The 21,571-nt window shown below is 37.7% G+C and overlaps 1 protein-coding gene across 1 annotated transcript in view; it reads right to left on the bottom strand.

Moving 5' to 3' along the window:
* The window catches only part of TAPT1 (transmembrane anterior posterior transformation 1), a gene marked incomplete at its 5' end in the record, with an annotated part of 47,352 nt that extends 26,451 nt beyond the window's left edge, over positions 1 to 20,901 (bottom strand). The window contains 3 exons of the mRNA XM_081999135.1: positions 11,968 to 12,086; positions 15,768 to 15,898; positions 20,661 to 20,901. Of these exons, the coding sequence (XP_081855261.1) occupies positions 11,968 to 12,086; positions 15,768 to 15,898; positions 20,661 to 20,901 (491 nt within the window). The remainder of the gene's footprint in view (positions 1 to 11,967; positions 12,087 to 15,767; positions 15,899 to 20,660) is intronic.
* Between the last annotated feature and the right edge of the window lie 670 nt (positions 20,902 to 21,571).

Below are 21,571 nucleotides of genomic sequence, written 5' to 3'. Positions count from 1 at the left end.
TCTTCTTTTAGCTCTCAGCTCTGCAGTATTAAATGCAAACAATTTGACATCAGAGCTTGAAGTTGATGTTGAACCAACGCAGGAGTTTTCTATCTGTAGTCCCACAAGTAACCCACAAGACTAAATGAATCATTATACAATTTCATCCTATAAACTAGAACTATAAGAAGAAAACAGTTTTAGCTCAATTACCACAATAGCAGCCATAAGCATAATAAGATTGCAAGGCAATATTTACTTATCTATTTATTTGGTTTAGTATTATAGGATGCAAAGCATTTTAAAAGCCTTCAAATCAAAAGGTTATTTGAGAATTAAATATAAAAAAATAAGAGAAATAATTTCTCTTGCATGTATTTATCTTTAATATACACTGAAAGGCTTTTGCAGAATTTAACATTTCACAAAAGTCGTAACCAATCAGCAGAATGCAAGTTATGAATTTTCATTTTCTGTATTCTTAAATCAGTTGGTTATCCAGAGATTCACCAATGGTCCCATAATCTGATAATATGTTTAGAAAAAATTTACAGCAACTTGACAAAAATTCATGATCTGAACAGTTACTTATGACCTCTGGGAGTCAAGATGTTCTACAGACCCTGCAGACAAGTCAAAAACCCCAGCTAACTGACTCATTCTACTTAAATACAACATCAGAGTTAGAGTGTTACACATTGGGGTTCTTTGTTCTCTTCCATTCAAAAGAAAAAGAGCCCTGAAGAGAGCATTCATGCATTATAACGCTCACAGAATCACACAGTGTCATTCTACAATGGGCAAATAGATCATGCTCATTCTAGGAGTATGAGCAAGAAAAGTTTCCAGAACTCTCAGATGTACACTATTACACTTTCAATAGACAGCAACTGCTCCTTTTACTATATACTTTTTACTGCATACTCTGTATTAAAATTAATTATATTCCGAACAATAGAATTATCCTGGTCCAGCACACCAGAATAGCTTAGAGTGGCTTTTTCACCCTAAGAGACATTTTCTTGCTTTCAGACGTCATCCAGTAAGAGCAACCACACCACATTTTATTTCAGACCAAGTCCTTGACAGAAAACCTCAGTGAAATTTCTTTCTTTTCCTTCCACCCTGAATTGAGCATTAACTGAAAACACCAATTTAAAAACTTAAAGAAAACAAAGTGTCCATTTTCCAGCACATCCAGTATTTGCCTGTTGCTTAAAGACCCTATGACTATGCCCTTGCATGACAAAAAAAAATAATGCACCCTCTCCAACCAGCAAAATGATGTTTTGAAAGTTTATTGCCCTATTTAACTACACCTGACTTAAATGATACTTATTTAAATGGATTAGCACATATTTAAAATTTCATAGCATGTAAGAAAGCCCATGATTATGATTACCACTCATACGCTGAGTAACACAGCATGTTCCTTTTTTTCCAGCCTACTTCAATTTTGGAAGTGTACTCAGAGTCATTTCAGTAAGAGTCACCCAGACAACACTCAGACTCCGCAATCCACATTATACCCTTACCACTTTATCCTAATTACTCCACAACAGTAATGCCAGGTCTTAGAATTTGAAAAAGAGAACCAGAATTTGTTACTCAGAAAATTAGCATCTTAATTCTTCCAGCCAACACCTACCTTAGCATTAGAGAAGTAGTGAGCACCTGGCAGACAAAACCTGACTAGCAAGAGACACTCGCTTCAAAAGTCTATGTTTTAAAAGTTTGGCAAGGTACCAATTTTTGCAATGGGATAGTCTCTTGTTGAAATGCACTAGTAAGCACAACCTGTTTATGAAGTTACTGAAGCAGTCCAGAAAGATTCTCACAGGAAAATGCTTTGATGTCCACAAATCAATACAGACTGAAAATTATCACGTTAAAGGCTTTCTGGCTTACAAATAATATCAAAGATGCTCAACAACCAGTACAGTCACAAGTCACAGTTATTCTGTACTGTTACACCTATCTGTCTTCGACTTGTGTTGATTTTCATCAGCATGACTATACTCGAGTAAAACCAACTTGGAAGAAGCAGATGTAAAAGCGGATAGCAACCATCACAGGGGAATACAAACTCTAAGAACAGACTACACACAATCAATAGCACAAATGCTCTTCTAAAGGTGATCTCAACTCTGAAAACTAACTCAGGAGAATAATGGCGTATGAAGATGCATCCAAACTTGCACACAGCATCCTGTACACTGGAAAGATTAAGATCTTTTGAGGATGTGCTGTGTACAGAACAAACTGAGTATCACCACAGTTCCATTCAAAGGCTGCCCAAAATGGTCAGATCAACTACACTTGATTGCTGTGCCTTACAGGAATTAAGCTTTTGTAGAATACAGTACAGTCAAATAATGTTTTTAGAGAATTTTACCTCTCAAGTGACTTGGATTTAATTTCTCAGTAGTCTGTATATCTAGAAAAAACTGCAGTACACACTCAATTTTTTTTCTGATGTTTTAACTAAAAATACACTCTATTAATTTTCTATTCAAAGTTGTGCAATAACTTCTTGTGTTTCCACTGGAGAAGCAGAACCAACAGTAATGCTGTGACAACTTCTTCAAAACAGATCTTTAAAAGAAGTTGCAAAAATATCCTCACAATTTCAATTTACTCAGTCTGATGACAGAAGAGCTGTCAGTATCTCTAACCCCTAGTCAGTACAAGGGATTACTGCAAAGGCTGAGTACTGAAAACTGCTTTCTAGAAAGTGAAAAGAGTAAGAAGATCCTGGCATTATACACTAAGACAGACCCCTTCATATTGACTAGGCAAATAATCTATGGTCTACAACTAACTTGTTTCCAATTGAGAGATTAACCATGGCTACTGCATAAATCCACAAAAGCAGTTTTGTTGCAGCAGAATCCTCTTCCACTCTGGCTAATAACATTTACAAAAGGATTTTGAGGTGTGGCTCTGAATTTAATATGGGATAGGGATAATTATTTCCTACAAAGACAAGGAAATCAAGTAAACGAATTAAGTCTAATGATTTGTCACCTTTTAGCAAATACACAGAACTAACTGCAAAGCCTGCAGTTATGAAATGATGCAGTCAGTGTTCAGTGAGAACTGAACATTGCAGTTTTAATATATGATCAGGCTCACATTGGTTTAATCCGTATTTGTCACATATTGTTCTTATCCTTCACATTAAACTGTTTAATACATATGAACACACACTGATGCGATTTTATTCCTGTCATAAAAAGTCTTAGCCTACCCATTACACACATTACATTTTCTCCATTAATTTTTCTCAATATACTTTTCTACTTAAGTCTCCAGTAACTATGCAGTGCCAACACTGGAAAGTACTTTCAGAACAATCTTGAGTACTAAGCACACGGACCTCATGATTAGTATCACATACAAATTCATAACGCTATATTGATCTGCACCATGAGTACTACAGAATCTCAAACCCGCCGCAACCAAAGAAAAAAGCTTGTATCAGCCAAGCTATGTCAACTATACAAAGGTCGAGAAACAAAGAAGAAATACGTAGCATAATGCCGATAATACTTTCATTACCTCATTTGAAAGTAGGGAGACAAGAGGTAAGAACTAGACAATACTGAGCTACTGTACAAGTCTAGACACCACTGAACAGAGATACAAGAAGTTGAAACAGCTTAGCTCATTTCAAGAGACTCTGCATATTTTTTTTTTTTTTTTACAGTTGTACATGAAATACGACAGAATACAGAGGGAAAGATTTCAGATGAAAATTACTTATGGGTGTTTTTTCTCCTGAGTCAGAAAAAAAGAATAAAGATCATAACAGCTATCTTATATTTAACCACTCCAGTTACAAAACAGCAGGCAGTAGAATCTTTCTATAGAACGGAGTTGGTCTTTTCCTTCAAAGCTATCCCAGGCATACAGTGATGCTGCTGAAGTAAACTAAACAGTAACACTTTCCCAGCTTTAGTGAACTCCACTCTTAAAAGATAGTATCATGAGAGCCTTTGTCCAAGATGCAGCTCCTCTAATATCCTGCTGGATTCCAGAAACAATGTTATGTGAATTATTTCACAATTTAGCTGATTACACAGCTGAATGTAATTTAAATTACAACTTTCACATCTCACAAACCAGTAAATACATGGATTCAGGGCATTTGAACTGTCCTTCAAATGTGCCTTATTAAGATACATTATTTCTGTCTTTTCATCTAATTATTTTCTGCCACTATTCCATTATTACTTCTAACATTTTCGCTGTAAGCCATGCCTCTCCAAGATGCTCTTTACAGAATTTTACAAGTGGTTTCATTATGCTAAGCCTCAAGTTCCCACATTTAGCTGTACAGACTAGACTACCAAAGAATCAAATTTTTAAATTAAAATTCTGCTAACATCAAAGTACCTTAATAGTAAAAAGTAAGGCTTACCCATTCTTTCTATTATCCACTACATAAAATCCTGTATTGCTTTACTATTACTACCACTGAATACACCAAGCTGTTTAAATGTGAGATGATCCTTCAATCTGCATGAATTCAGAGTGAAAATCCAAGCAGTCCTCTACAGATAACCTCTCTCACACTGTAACACTAACTAGCAAGTTAAGACAACACAGGAAAAACACATGCAGGGTCTTCAATATTCTACAGCATGTACTTAACAAGATATTCAAACTCCTAAGCCTTTGGGTACATTTACCATTACATCTAATTGACAGAAAACCTCCACCAAAACAAACGCTTATGTCTCCAAATAACATAATTATACAGATGGGTGCATAAGGGGATATAAAAGCTTATTGTTCATTTTAATATAAGAAAGTGATGTGCAAGCCTTACTACTATACCTCCCTATTCCACCGCAGCATCCAAGAAGCATGACAAGCTCAATGCTTATCAGTGTTTGAAGCAGTTGAAAGTGAAACTAAGGCAAAATTTATATAGTGCACTGACAACCAATTTAAAAAACCCCAGTCTGTTACAGAAAAAAAAAAATTTACTTTTTTTCAACACAATTCATAAGCTCGAAGTTTAATACTCATGCTTCAAACTTTCCAGTTTATGGTTTATCTACCTTGAGACACATTCAGAAAGCATGAATCCAAGTCTTTCCTCTGTTTAGAAAACCACTGGATCTGTATACGTCCCCCCGCTTTAGAAAGCTAAAAGCAAGCAACTTCCCTTATAAACAGTTAGGAAGAATTACTTTGCTATTCTATAAAATTAAATTAAAATACTATCAAATTAGAATATTATCAAATATTCTGGCTATCCACAAATTTGTTCTATACATTTTAGGAACAACAACAAAATCTAAATTTTTTTCATGATTACTTGCGACACTTTAAGAAAATCCACTCTAAGTGTTACAAAATTAAGAGTCAAACTTATTTCAAGAGATGCATATAACAGCTACCCAGTGAAGAAAAACTTGGTGTGAAAAACAGTGTTCGTCATAAGCAATGTCCTTAGACAAGCGAAAGTTTAAGAAACTAGTTACTTAACAGTCATTTTCAAGGTATGTCTATTTGATACCATACTCAAATGGCCATGATCCACATTTCATATAGTAAGAGTTCTGTCTCCATCTACTGGTTGAAAAACATTAGGTTCAATCATTCATAAGGGCTGTGACCATACAAATGGTTATACTACCTGCATATAATGTTTGTGACTGTTCCAACTGAACAGCATGTTCGATGTCACAGTATTTTTCCTTTAAGTTATTCAAGAAGCAAAAACAGCTCAAGGCTTTCAGTGTACTGGCAACTACCCCACCAATCCCTTTTTGTTCCAACAGCTGTACAATTAAAGTTGCTTAAAGCTAAGTAGAGCATTATGAAAAATAAATCACAGTTTACTGATATTTAATATGTTAAATATTTATTTTGTTACAAATTAAATGGATGGCTTTAATATGTTACAAATCACAAGTAGCTAATGCACAAGTTTCCTTAAGTGACTGACTTCCAAAATAACCAAGATCAGGTGTTAAGTGTTTTAATAAGCCTTGCTTATTGAATTTAAAATGGTTAAACCATTTGGAACATAAAATGCACACCAGGACAAAGAGGAATTTGTTCTTACTGTATTAAAAAAAGTCTGAAAAAAATCCTCACTCAGTAGTCTATGGTATGCTTTTCAGCAACTGTCATTCTAAGAGGAACAATGTTTTCACTATATTGTATACAAAGTAATCTGCAGGCAAGTATACTTGTCCCAGTACTTCATTCAGCATCTGCTGCATACACACCCTGCATATATTATTCTAAACTTAGCATATGCCAGTCAGTGCAGAGTTATACAACTTCTTTACTTTTGTCTTTCAGGCTTTCTGGTCCTCCTCAATGCTTCACTAGTCTGATTACGTAGGGTTTTTCAGTCACCTTGTAGAATAGTTTGGTTTTTGAAAAAAATTTTTTTTAAACCAACAGGAATTCAGTAAGTTTTTCATGTTTAATTTCACAGTTTACTGTATTTTTAATTGGTTCCTTTAGCATAGTCTCATCCAAATAATTCAAATTACTTTAAGCTATTACCCCTTCATAGTTCACACAGACAAAATATTCACTTGTATGGAAACTGAACTGTGGGATTTTGTTTTACATGCAGATATTTAGTCTTGATCAAAGTCTCAATGCTTCAATGTATCCTCCATTAATGAACCGTGGTATTGTAAATTTCTAATCTTATATGAAGCACTAACAAGAATGATCAGATTAACACATAAGGGGATTATTTTCCTGTTAGCATACTAAGTAAAGACGTCAGGGAAAACAAAACCCAAGCAAAACTGTCTGAAGGGCATACTTGCCCATATAGCTACACACTAAGAACTTTCAAAATGTTCAAAGTGATCTATTGGAAATATTTTCCTACGATTATGCTCAAGTTTGGAGTTAAGTTTGGCTTCAGGAAGAAAAGCTAGTTTTGATCAAATCGAATATCCAGTTTGAGACTTCAAAAATAGATACAGTATGCTGGACTTTACTGTTGTAAAATTGTGAGATACACAGACTAGGTGCTGATAAAAAATATGTCCCAAATGAAGAATTCTAAGATAGGGAGAGCTGAGTTTGCCAAGATTAGGTGGCATTTAATTTCTTGAACAATAAAAAGCCTCTACATGCACACAACACAGCACGAGACCATGCTAAGAATGAAACAAAACCAACCTTGCTGTTAGGCCCCGATGAGAGCTGTCTCAAAATAAATAAAAAAAATAAGGTTTCAAATAAGTGACAACCAGAATTAGCTTTCATTGAGCTTTTATTTTTTTTTAAAACAGAATCAACTATAACTGAAGTCAGTATAGGAATATATGCTACAGTGCTGTATTTTATTATGCAGAGAATCAACTTCAAGTCTAATATTAAAGACACCTGGCAATGAACTTTCAGAACTCCCCAAAACTTACTTTAAGCATTAAAAAAAACCTGCTTGAAGTACACACAAAAACATAGCTATGAACCTCACCGAAGCATTATTTAGAATAAGCATAAAAAAAGCTTAAGGCACTATAAACTAAGTACAGCAGGGGCTACAGTTTTTCCAAGATAGCCTATTTTAAAATGGGCCAAATGGTCCACAGGCACTCTATGCAAAAAATGTTTTAAATCTGTTAAGATCACAGCCTATTTCCACAGTGATGTGAAGTTACATATGAAAATATACCTACCATAAACAGCACTGAATCAATTTTTTGTGTTGGATATTAAAACTAAGTGTTGGTTTCTCCTTTGAAGTATATTGGTTAATTTAGCTACACTGTTCATTTGTAATCAGTCTTTTTACTGATTACATGTAGATGTCTCAATTTGGATGATAGCATAGAAGGAAAAAGAAAATCAGGATTTACTCACCAAGGAGGAATCCCTGTGACACCACATTCCATCCTATAAAGGAAGTGAAAGTGCTCTTCCCTTCGGTCTGATTTACAAGAAAGAAAGAAAGAGAAGGTTGTAATGTTGCTACACTATGCACTGTTATGGAAAGGAGAAAGGAGTACTTGATCTGAGAGTTTATTACAGAAAATACTGAATGCACCTGCCTTTTTTTGGTTGATAGAAAGCCACACATTTTCATGGACAGGTGTTCTACTTTCTCAATGAACTTAACTAGACCATAGGAAGTTTATGTATTTAACAGCGATTGCCCTTAGCAAAAAAAAAAAAAAAAAAAAGGCCTGGGAATAAGTGTGCAACAGAGGTTCAAATTTATTTAATAACCTGATAATATGAACAAAGAAATAATGTCCATAATAAGAATGCCAGTATATTTGTTTGGTTTTGTTCATTTGGGTTTTTTTTCCTGAGATCCTTTCTTTATACAGTTTCTTTCTTGAAGTAATGCTGTTGTATTTATTTCCTACTGGAAAGCATAGATCTATGATTTCACAGGACAGCAATGGGAATTTCAGGAGGTACATATAATACAACTGAAGTTAATGATGTTATTGCTGACAGGACCTAAATTCACTTATTTCAGGGAGAAGAGAGTGGAGTAAAAGAAAAACATAGAACACATAATCTGTATCTATTTCCATGTGGAAGAAATGTAAAGATCTTGCCAATCAATCTTCACATATAAGAAAATTCATAACCTACTTCTGTATTTTCTTGAAAAAATTTGAATTTGGAGAAAAAAAAAGTCTCACTTTCCATAACAAGTCCTTACTTGCTTTGTGGACAAGATGGAAAATGCCTTTAGGTATAATTAAATCCAGAGTCCCATCAGAGTTTCCCTAACATACAGTTTTAGCCTTCATATCTGTGTTCTTCAAATAACACAGAAGAGCTTTTCCACATTCCCACAAGAGCTTCTATTGGTGTGCAACATATTTTCAAGAAAAACAAAAAGTTAGCTCTATAAAAGTGTTTCAAAACAAGTAGAGAAATTAATCTGCCCAGAATCTCTGGGTCTGAGGTGTTAATTAAAAAAAAAGTCTCTGAATTGTAAAAGGAAACCATATCTTTCAACCACAGGTAGAGTTAGTTTTAGGAACCTTATCGTCAAGGACTGTAATTATGAAAAAAAACCCCACCAGGTCCACTTCTCTTTCTACCTTAGATTTGTTGTTCCAGCAAAGTATGTGCTTTTATTTTGTCAAAGACTATTTTAATAAAATGAGAATAGTTTACAAGACTCAAAGACAGCAATTTAGGAAACTTGGAAGAAAATAGCGCAGAGGTGATTTTTTTTTTTTTTGTAATTTCAGAAGATGTAACTTAATTTTGTGAAGTGTTTGTTAATTTTTTTAAGAGCATGCTGCTATTTCCAAAGCATAGCAGCAGTGAACCTGCACCTGCCAAAAGCACCACAATCTGATGATTCAGCCTCTGCTAGTTTGACCACAGCAATTTAACCAGCAGTTTAGTTTATTTAATGACAGAATCTTGGATTCTTCTGACTGAAGTTTTTGAAGTTTTAAAGTCTCTCTACAAAATAGCTATGTTAACACCAATATAGCTCTGAAAAATACACATAACTAAATTTACCCAAAAGGAAAGATCAAGTGACAAGGAATGACGACTTAGCAGTCAAACTGAAGCACTTACACTGTCTTCGCAGAAAAAGGAAACATAGTTCTTTAAGATACGTTACTCTTTGTTCCCTTTTCCCTATGTTTAAGCACTGCACACAATACCAGACAGGAATTAGCCCATCTTATCCAGAGTGTGGTCTTACTGTTTTAAGGAAATAATGGGTAATATAACAATTTTCTACACTAAAAAAACCAGAAAGAGTTATGAGAAAATAAATTAACAGAAGAATAAACTGGCAGGGAGACTGAACACTCACTACCTAATCACTAAGATGTTAAGAAAAAAGTCAAGATGAAGGGAGGAGCACTTTTATTTACTACACAGAATGGAATATGATGTGGCAGGTTCAAATAACAACTAGTCATGTCTCTCAACACTTACTTGACATTTGTGAGGAAGAGCAAGCTAAAAGATAAAGAGCCACCTGCTTTGTAAGTACCTTCTGTAATTACAGATGTGTTTTACCTATTGAAGTTTTGTTACAAACACATAAAAATGCATTTCCCGAGCTAGAAGAAAATCCCAAACGTTTTTTGCCATAACAAATCAAATCAGCATAACTAGAAAAACACCAGAAACCCAAAAATCCAAGTGCAGGCTCTGAATATTTGGAAACAAGAATCATTACATCTGAAAAAGTTCCATTACATACTATGAACATGAATTGTGAACGTTTCAGTAAAAAGCCACCAACTTTAAAACATTAATGAATTACAGAAAGACTCAAGTAGTGAACAACTAAAGAGAAACTAGGGAAATAAATTCCATAAACATTTGAAATAACTGTGACAAAAGAAATTGCTTCAGGAGTTGTTACAGGAACAAAGCCTTCTTCACTCAAGATAATCTCAGTTTCACTGCACCTTACCTGATAACACTTTAAAGTTAACATAGTCAAGCTGAATAGATTAAATTTGATTCTATCCTGCCTCACACACTAAAAATACTGTCAAGCAAGCAGACTGAGTTTTAACATTGCAGGTGCATGTAGACATATATACACACACGTGTGACTGTATATGGTACTTCCAGTGTTGCTTTCTTCAGTATATTGAACAATATCCAAAACCAGCAACTGGTCTTGCAGATTTTTAATCATAATTTCAGAAGAGCAGAAAACTTGTTTGTCAAAAGCAAACCTGAGTTTATAAACAAGGAAGAACACTTTTTAAACATAAAAAAAAAGTAGTAAGATCGAAATGATAGGTTAAAATCCATTACATTTACCTGAATTTTAATACTTTCGCAATAGCACCCATATAAATATTTAAAAATAGGCACCTAATTTGACTTGCCATCAGGCTAAAACTAAATAGCTCTCATATTTTTTACATAGATAGGAAAATTCTCTTAACATAACAGAAGTCTGAGATTCAGCTCGAAATTAACAGCACAATATTAGAGACTGACACCTAGTGCCTATGTTAAGCATCACCAAAGTACAAATATTTCAACTTAAGACTATACTTTGAAATATTATGTCTTATGCAAATAGATTACCATTTGCTCTAATCAGAACATATATTCTAAACTATGCATCTAAAAGCACTTCACATATAAAAGACTATTAATAATGCAAATGCAAGCAACGAAAAAAAAAATCAGCTACCATAGATCAAGTTCACGTTTGGAGAAATCCAGAATGAAAACCCTGAAGTCCTTACTTATTCAAGGATATATTTATTCAATACTATATTTATTCAGTACTCCTTTTCTTTTAGGCTACACTTAAGGCTTACATAATCAGCTTTACTGTGAAATAGCAACTTTTATGAAGGAAATTAATTCTATCCAATTTTTGATGCCTAGACCAGAAAGGCAAACCAAAAATTCTATGTATTAGCAACTTCTTAGTATTGATCTGAATGAAAAAGCAAGGGGTTAAGATGTAAAATTTCTTAATATTATTCTGATTATTTAGTCCTATCCAATTACTCTCTAAAGAAAATAACACATTTTATACAGGGATCCTTTGAGTATAGTTTACCACGGAAATAAGGAAAACTTTTGTTGTAAAAAAAAAAAAAAAGAAAAAAAAATCACACTTTTGTTTCAATATCAAAGAGTCTATCAAAAGACATGAGCCAAGTCATTAACTCACCTCTAAGAAATCTTTAAACACTTAAAACAGGTGTTAGTTAAAAAAAAAAACACCAACCTATAGGGTAAGGTTACATCTCTGTCCTTTACTAACCTGAATGTGCCTAAGTGGTGCTGTTATCAAACTGTTGTGTCTGAAGGAAACAACGATGACATTTAGTGACTGGTGGCAAAGCTTAAATGTTGCACGCACACCTTTGCTTTGGCTAGTTTAGACCAAAACTTCTATTTTACACTGGAAGAAGTCATTGGTAGTTCAACACACTGAAACATCATAAAATTAAGCACACGCAAAACTATAGAAACATTATTTAAGGGTATCAACACCTTTCTCTTGAATTAACTTACCGTAAGCCATAGCAGGGCAAAGTGATGAACCGGAACATTGCCAGAAACACTCTCAAAGGAAGCAGGGTGAATACATACAGAAAAGCATCCAGGCACAAAAAGATTCCAAAAAACATCAACTAAATTACAAAAATAAAATAGAAGCATGTTAGTAGTTTATAAAGAGTTACAGAAGTTTATAAAGAATTGTATTATTTTATGAAAAATACATCAATTAACCAAATAAGCACAACACTGTCCCTTGTTCAGTCAGCTGAACAGCAAGAAAAATAACATGCTATGCACTTGGAAGACTACTCAGCAAAAATTCTGCACCACAAGGTCCAAGCTTTTGCAGATTTCCATGGCTCACCAAACTCAGTCTTTATTGAATAGATGAATTGCATTTGGATATAACTGGAGCTCATTTTCCAATGGTGACTTTCCTCTAAGATTACAAAAGTTAATGTTTTTAACCTTGGGGGGGGGGGGGGGGGGGAGAAAAAAATAGAGCATTTTCTGCCTACCTCCTTTTTAATATGCTTTTTTTTAAAAAAAAAAAAACTTTTTGTTTTTACCTTGTTAATTTTCTATTGCACAGCTAATTGCAGCTGTGGAAGTTCTCCTTCAGAGAATATCTACCTTTTTCATACAGAGAAGAATATAAAATATGGTAATCTTCCAGCTGTCCTCAGTTTAAATGCTTTATCCTGAAGTTACAGAAAGAGTTAAAGCCATCTCATTACAGCCACAAGCCAAGCAACTCCATGATAATTAAACTAGACCTAAACTCTAATTAGAAAGCTCTTCTATACCAGACTCTCCCCACATGACATTCCTTCTTTATCTGCTCTTTGAATGTATCTAAGATTTACCTGAATGGGACTCTAGTCATGTGCTTTTATGCTTCTGTCAGACCAGAAGTTAGTGTTTTTTCCTGCAAGGAAATTCACATAAAAAGGCAAGCTTAACTGGCTACACAATTAAGACTAGCAACATCTAAGCAGGCCTAGATATCCATGACAGATATGCATTTACATGTGAAAGTTGTATGTATTGCTGATGAGAAAGGAAGACACTGGTTTGGGGAGGAAAAAAGTAAACCAAAGCACAAGTAAAATACTTCTATCTCCCACAATCTCTCTGCCTTTCAAAATACCTTCTTTGTCAGCTTGTGCAACAGCCAGTTCAACATCCAATGAGCAGATATCACCGACAGGTACCTTGCTCTCACTCTTACTCCTCATGTATCATTGTAAATTTGAAAGCAATCCTACAGAGTACGCTCCAGTACATCTATCTGCAAGCCACATAAGATGACTGACTCGGGCATAAGGGCACTGCTATCATCACTGAGCTGGCGCTTTCCCTTATAATACTATTTCTACCAATTCTGCAGTCTGTACTTCAATACTACCATGACATTAAGGTCTCCTCCCTGACATTCACTCATTCACCTCTAGTACCATTTTCTAAAATTTCAGCAGAGAGTTTTCACTCAAAATTATCAGAAGCAGCAGTTACAAATAATGGATGAAATTATGTATTGCATTTTAATACATTTCTTTGCTAACTTTTAAACCGGGTGCTGAATATCCAAGCACTGAGGATGACTGGAGTTGAACAGGAGTTGGTTTGGGTTTTTTTTTTAATATCACACCCCATTCCAAAATTATGTACATGTAACAAGTGCATGTTAAAGAACATCTCCTGAGATAGGCTTTGACAAATTTACTCCAGTTTATTCTCACTCTATCTGATCATGACTTTCATTCCTAGTCTGTAATTATACTATTAGGTAATTTAGTAAATTACTATTAGTAAACAACACAAGTCATTAAGAAAACTCTTCCTTTCCTAGTGTCTCGCATGTTTATTTCAACAAAGCAGACTTTTGAATCACACAGTCAAGAGATTCCTGCAATGGGTGATGATCTGTACACTGTTTAGTTTGGTTTCTAGGTGCTCATCATGCTTTTTCAATTTTTTCAACAAGTATGATTCAATTTAATATAGCTAGTATGTATACTAATCTGGACTAAGCCCATGCAAAGAACTAACAAATTAATTTCATAATCTCCGTAAAAATATAGCTATTACTTTTTAAATCTACCTGCTTATTTCTCAGTTTCATATTCTTTCATATTCAAAGTACAGACTGAAGTTTGATTTACCATGCAAAAACCATCAATTTCACCACAGCATCAACCTTATTTATAAGAGACTGTTGGCCTTCACTTGTTCTTATGCAGCATCAACCTTATTTATACAAGGCTGTTGGCCTTCACTTGTTCTTATGCACTGAAAGTTTTATTGGAAATCTACAGTGATGATCCTTCAGAATAATTTCTGTGGCTTGGAGATGGCACGTAATAGTCTACATAATTACAATGGTGATGATTTAGAACTGTTATATTGTTCAGCTGAGACTCTACTATAACTGGAATATTCTACTGTAAACTAGAATAGATAAACAGTGAGAACGTGAAGATACCATCCCTGGAGATGTTCACAGCCCAGGTGGATCTGGTCCTGAGCAACCTGTTGTAAGTGACACAGTTTTAAGCAAGGGGGTGAACTACATCATCTCCAGAGGTCTATCCCAATCTCATTCATTCCGTGATTTTCTGCAGTAACTAACTGGGAATTTAGTTTTGTAAAACCAGTTCTCATCATGGTCCAAGGATGAATTTAATGATATTGAAGGGAGAACCTGAGTGCTGCTGACAAAGTGAATCCTATTCACCCTCCCTCCTCCACAGCTCTTTCATCTTTCTACCCCTACCCCAAGCTATACAGCTCCCTTGCTGCCCTTGTGTGGGCTGTGGATTCTCAAGAATATTGGCTGAGCAATTCAGCTCACTATCCTAGCAAAGAAGAAACAGAGCAAGAAAAGTGAAGCGTTCGCTGCCTAATTATGAGCTGATTTAACACTTAGAGCAGTCCAACATTTTGCATCACAGCTCGTGCAAAACAGGCAGCATCCATAAGAGGAGACTGAAGTGAAAGGAACAGCAAAACAAGACTCTTCCTTCAATATAGGTTAAATTGATGTAGCCCTACCATGTAACTTCATCCCTAGAGATTTTGAGAATTTTAGCAATATTACTTTTAATGTTATAGTTACAATGCAGCCTAGACAAACCTTATTACCGATGTTGCCTTAGTCATCATCCTTGAGCATATTCCTGCTGCCTCCGAAATCAAAATGTTAAGCCAGAATAAAACTCTCTTCTACATTACAGTGCTGGAATTGACTCACTGCAGGGCCAGAATTATATCTAAGCTGACATAAAGGACGTGGCAGGAATGCCCCATGAAGGGCCAAAGCACTGGGACCGAGAGGAAAGATGCAGTAAACAGTGGCAAGAAGCAAAACAGAAGTTAAAAACCTTAGACAGAAACTCATCTGTCACCATATTTTTAAAGGACTGAAACCTTCCCACCCTCAAAACATTTTTTTAAAAAAAAAAAGCTTTTTCCACTATAAATGTAAAATCACATTTTGCTGTAAAAAGTTTTCTTTTGCTTGACGGTTCCTTTAAGGATCAGTGACACCTTTGTATTTGAATTAATTTGTCTTCTGCACTTGAAAGTTAGTCATGTCTGTCTCTGCTAATAACATGAGTTGCCAGCAGCACAAGCAAACGTAGGCAAAAAACCCCAAAACACAAATGTTTAAGTTACTAACACTGAAAATTAATCACTATAGATGTCTAAATCTTTTTTAGTAACAAGAGTGTTTGAAAAATAAATATTTAAATAATTCAATACAACAGATTTAATCTCTAAATTAAAGCAAATCTTAAAGCATACTTCACCTTTTCCAGTTCTTTTGGTATCCGCATGCATGTGTATACTCTCTCCCTCCGCTCTGTGTATTTTGCTTCATTGTGTTCAAGGAAGTAACCTCTTGTTAGCTCAGCACTGATGAATCTCAGCAATGAAAGATCTACATTTAGGAACACACATAAGCAGAAGACACTTCAGGCGTGACCTCGAAAGAGTGAGAAGACTGCTATGCTTTTTGTTACTTGCTACATGTTTCATTTACATCAGCAGAAACCTTCTGGGTTAGATGTGATTGTAACCAGAAATGTGAAATAACTTGGTATGGAGGGAGATATACTAGAAGCAAGTCTTATGCTCTCCCATTCCCCTGTTGTCTCCCACTTTTCCCAGCCAATCATCTTCATCAGACATCCCACTTCTCACACTACTCAAAGCAGCTACACTGAATGCAATATGCTGAATGGATCTAATCCTTAATGTACTGACAGCCCTCCTAAATTCACTAAGCTCTATTTTAGACTTCTTAAAAGCTATTTTTTCTCTCAGCAACACCAGCAACTTGTTCTTTAAAATAAAGAACAACTTCCTGTATGATCAAAACATTAATGAATAGATGATCCCAAGTGATTCGATGCACAAACAGTACAAGCATGCTGATCATTTGATGATCAGATTGAAGTCTTTCAAGACCAAAAAGCCATGAAAGCACGTACAGGTTTCTGCATTTTAATGGCTGTAGGTAAATAAGCCGAAATCTGACTGACCTATGTTTAGTCAACTCATATGGCTTCTAAAAACAACTTTGTATAGATTAGTCTTGCAAAAAGAAGTAAAATATGAAATTATAATTATGAAAATTCAGGCTGTCAGTACATGGAAGTTGAGCTTAAACCTCAACACTCACTGACATGGTCTGACATTACCACCTCCTGGTAACGCTTCAGAAGTGACAGAACACTACAATAAAGCTCAACATTTCTGGTTATTATTGGCTTTTAAAAATAGAAACTCTCAGTATTCACATAACATCCAAAAGACGGAAATAATTTATCTAGACAGATCGGTGAAGAGCTACAGAGCATTTATCATGACACAAGCACATGCTCAGAAATCGTTAAACTCAGATTTTAGCCAAAGTCTTAATGACTACTGGTGTGGGTGGGGTGGACCTTGCATGGTACAATGCTCCACATTTCTTGGGGGAGGAAGAGGCTGCATAACACACTCTTAGTAAAACAGCCTAGGTAACAGCTGTTAAGAGAGCAATGCAAGTATAGATGCTGCATGTGAAGAGTTCACCCAAAACTGTTCAAGATAGTGGCTTCTCAATATTCACCACATTGAAGATGATGAAGACCATTAGCTGGAAGAGTAGCCAGAAAATTACAGAGTTTTAAAGCAAAGAAGGAATCAGCTCAAACAAGTATAAAAGAAGCAGAAGAGGCAGGGTGTGCTTATAACCTACACTGCCTTGGGTGGTAGGCACATGTACGGAGTGTGATTAGAACTTGTGGGAATATAAACAGGCATATTGAAGTTTGCAGTGGTGTATTAACATTCTGTGTATGTCTAGTATTGTGATTTATCATGTTGCTGATACTGATCACAGCTATATAATTCACTGACTTCTGGTAAATTATGTATTGTTAATAATAAGCAATGATTTGCTTTAAACTACGTGAACTGAACAGTTTTTTCTTGTTCACGCTTGTTTGGATAGTGATTTAGATGATTTATATATTACTGATCCACTTCTAGTAAGTAGGCCAAAGACACTGTAAGCCTTAAAGGTATTCATTTTAAAACGAACAAAACCAACATGAGTTTAATGAGTAGTAAAAACCTAATATTTACATGTGAAGTTCCAAACAAAGTTCATTCCAGTGAAAGAAGGCAGAAGTTCATTCCACTAAAGGACCTTGCAAACTTGTTTTCTGGAGTCTTCATTTGTAACGCTATCACTTGTAACTTTTTTGTTTTTCCCAATACCTTCTTGTTTAAACAGTAAAAAGTAAAAAGAGATAACCTTAGGTATAAACACACAAATTAACTAGTCAACATGTTAACTGCCCAAGTGTATTTTCTTCCACCTCAGATAACCAACCTTCACTAACTTAACAATAATGCATCTCAAGCAACTGAAGTTTCCTGAGAAGTAAATATATGCATATGGGCAACTACCATGGAGTAACTTATGCGTCCCTTCCAATTTGAGATATTCCATGATTCTAAGGAGCTATTTGTTCCCACTCCTTACTTCACACAAACTGCTTCACGGGCCTATTGTTGAAAAAGAAATGATTTTAAGTTTCCTCCACCTGGCTAAACTTTCATGCACTAAATATGAAGAGATAATCACTCCTCATGACTGAGGCTGATCAATACACAAGCTCCAGACTGTGACTGCGAAACAATCTCTCCAGTGACAGGGGACGCACTGAAGCACACAGTTGCTCAGTCACCTCCTTTCTGAGCACTTACTGCCACCCAGCATCGGCCCTAGTTCTGTGCCAGTTGCAAAACGGATCAGCGGCTGATCCTATAGGAAAAACACAGTAAGCAAAAGAACAGCATGAGACACCAGAGCAGGACGGAGTAATAAATCATTTGAAAAATGTCTCAATTCTGCTATCAAAGCATCATTTTCATTAAAAAAAAAAAAACCAAAACAAAACGCACTCTAATTCCTACTTCAAATTCTTTCCCTACTTCAAATTCCCCCCTTTGCAGTCAGAAAGTTTTAGACTGCAGCCTAAGTTTAAACTGTTCAGATAGCACACTCTTAATGATTAAAGTATTCTCATTTATCTCCCCACCTCAGGACAGAAAAGCGCAAGTATCTTCAAAACATAAAAGGCCAGTAACTCCTTCAAGGTAAAAAGATAATGATTTACCTAAGTTATACCTCAGTGCATAACTACACAAAGGATAACCATTAACCCGAAATGGAGAGGAAAATTTGTGCAAACGTGAAATGCACAGTGCCTCAGTAAGTTTCTATTGTTATATAACCATAAACTTTAATCCTAAATGCAACAATTCCAGGCACTCACTTCACTCCCATCAAACTTGAATACACACTTCTTCCATAAATACTCAAATAAATCAATCAAGATTAAAAAGCACAATTTTTTTAAGAAGTATTTCCTTTCGCTCTGAACAGCTTCTCTGTACAGTACTGGTCCTGCTTTACCATCATGAAAAAACCTTACTTCTACCTACTATTTAACATATTGCTACCATTAGGTGAGATAGAATTTTTAGTTGCTCTGTCAAGAAGCCTGTTCTTCTAATGTTTTCTTGTCCTGAAGAGCCAGAGTGCCAATGGTTTTTACCTATTTTTTAATTTAAAAATCAATTGCTGCAACATAGTTAGAAATTACACGCATACCCACAAAGAACAATTTCCTTTTGTAAAGTTATTTGTTTGGCTTTCAGGCACATCAGCATCTATCTCGACCATTCTTTTTTCACCACGAAGTGATTCAAAATACTACAATCAAGCCAATTCCTTACAACTACAGCAATTACATCAGTTTCATCACCACCACAGAACTGCAGTCAACGATGCCACATGTCCTATGACACAACACATCAGAAATGGACATCGCACCTGTCAAACTTAGAAGGAAAGCATTCAATTGTTGGCAGGTTATTTAAATTAAATCCTAATTCCTGTTTTTTTCTTTCTTGTATGTGATATGACCTGCGGTATCACACTCAAGCCAACACTGAGGCAGAAAGCCTGGAAATGTGACCATCACTTTCAGCACTGTATGGATTTTCAGCAAGTCACTCAATTAAGAATATGATGCTAATAAAGTTATTTATAACCTTACCAACACTAAATCAACCCTGCCACACCGAGCGACAATTTTTACAAAAAAGGCAGGTGTATTTTCAAAAATTACTCTGTAAATACCTGAAATAACCAGTTCAAGTGTAAATAAAGCTGTAGTTCGACTGCAAAGACCATGACATTTTCCCTTATTTTTCCCTATAAAATCCTCAGTTAGTAAGCTACATTTAGTTGAAAAGACTTCTAATAATCTGCATACAACTTCAAGGCTCTAACAGCACCGCTACTTTCAGTAGAGGCAAGGGCTGTTGTACTCATAGTTATGTGTAAGTAACAAGAACTGTTAAGACAATAAAGCATTTCTCGTACTTCAGCAAGGAAGCTGAGCGAGCCCGCAGGCGCCCAGCCCGTGGGGCTCAGGAAACACAGGGCCCAGGTCCGAACCGCTCTGCTCCGGTCCGAAACCGCCGTGCGACGCGCAGTCACTACTTGGCAGGCATCAAGCCTAAGAACCCGAGCTTCAACTTCAGTGTGTAACACTTCTATGCATGGTGCCGGTGTCGTTTAAAAGCCTCCTGACGACTAGCAGTTAACAGGCTGCGTGACAGGGCACAAGGACTTCACTGCCCCCGCTCCCCTTCCCGAACATACTCGTGTGGAAAGCAGGGACACCGCGAGTCACGCCGACGGGCTTTATTTCACCGACGCGGGCGAGCTGGCCGACTAAACTTAAGGGCAGGGAGAACAGAGGCAGCGCAGCCGGCGGGGAAGCTCGGCGCCCGCCCGCCCCCGCTACCGGAGCGACGGGCGCTGCCCGGGCCCGCGAGGTCCCGTCGCACTTTCTCAAGTCGCTCGCCGAAGTTCGCACAGGCGGGCGGCCGCGGCGCCCTCAGCCGCGCCTCAGGCACGCACCCCGGCCCCGGCCCCTCAGGCGGGCCGGGCCGGGCCGGGCGGCGCTGCGAGGAGCCAGCGCTGGCAGCGCGCCCCGGGGGCGCCGCCCCGGGCAACACCGCTACCGCCGCCCCGGTCTCCCGTGGGGGCCAACCCAGCCCAGGGGCCCTTGCTGCCCTCCACCCTTCCCGGCCTGCAGGAGAAGGCCTCTCGCCCCGCCACCGCCCCTCACCCGAGAGGCTCCGCTTCTTCTTCCTGCCGCGGTCGCTCTCGTAGAAGCCCAGCGTCTCCGTTCGCTGCTGCGGAGAGGGCTGTCCCGGGCCGGCGGCAGGCGGCCGCGGCTCGCTGCTCCCCCAAAGAGCTTTCGGCTCCCCCCGGCCGCTATCTTGCTGCTCCAGGGCGCCGCCGCGCCGCCCGTCCCCGCCGCTACCCGGAGCGGCGGCGGAGGCAGCGGCGTCGGCAACGCCGGCCATATTCGCCGCCGCCAGCAGCGCCGCCCGCCCCGCGCCCGCCGCCCCCGAGCCGCGCGCCGCGCCGCGCCCCTGGCGGTGACTCATCACCGCGCGACAGCGGCGCGGCCCGACCGGCGCGCGAGTGCCCAGCGCGCGGGATGGGGGCGAAGCCGGCGCGGCGCCATCTTGCCGCGGCGCCGCCGCCGTCGTCGTTAACTGCTTCGGTGCCGGGACCCCGCGCTCCAGTCTCGTCTCCTCAGCGCATTCCTCTGCTCGGCCTCGAAGCTTCCTCTGGTTTTATAGATACTACTGAGCACAAATAAATATATTTGTGTTAGGGGAGAGATCTAGTGGGCTCTCTGCCATTGTAAGAAATGTGTGTAATGGTCATGGTTTCACTTGCCACACTGGCTGGGGCATGGTGGTTCAAAACAGTTGCAAATAACTTGATTAATCTACCCTGCACTATGGAAATAAAGACCTTGTTCGAAAAGGAAAGCGAGAGGTGAATTATTAACTCTAAAGCCAACAGGATTTCAATGAACTGCGTAACGTCTTGGACTAGACCAGTCACTTGAGGTCACAGACTCACACTCGCAGGGTTGCATAGCGCTTCCCGCAAGAGGCCTCTGGAAGGAGTCAGAGCTGCTGAGCCCACCTGCGTGAAGGACGCGTGCTGTTGCAGCCACCT

The sequence above is a fragment of the Phaethon aethereus genome (assembly GCF_964289735.1).
Source record: "Phaethon aethereus genome assembly, chromosome: 4".
Lineage (NCBI taxonomy): Eukaryota > Metazoa > Chordata > Aves > Phaethontiformes > Phaethontidae > Phaethon > Phaethon aethereus.
The sequence above is the reverse complement of the archived record's forward strand: the minus strand, read 5'-3'. Positions and strand labels throughout refer to the sequence as shown.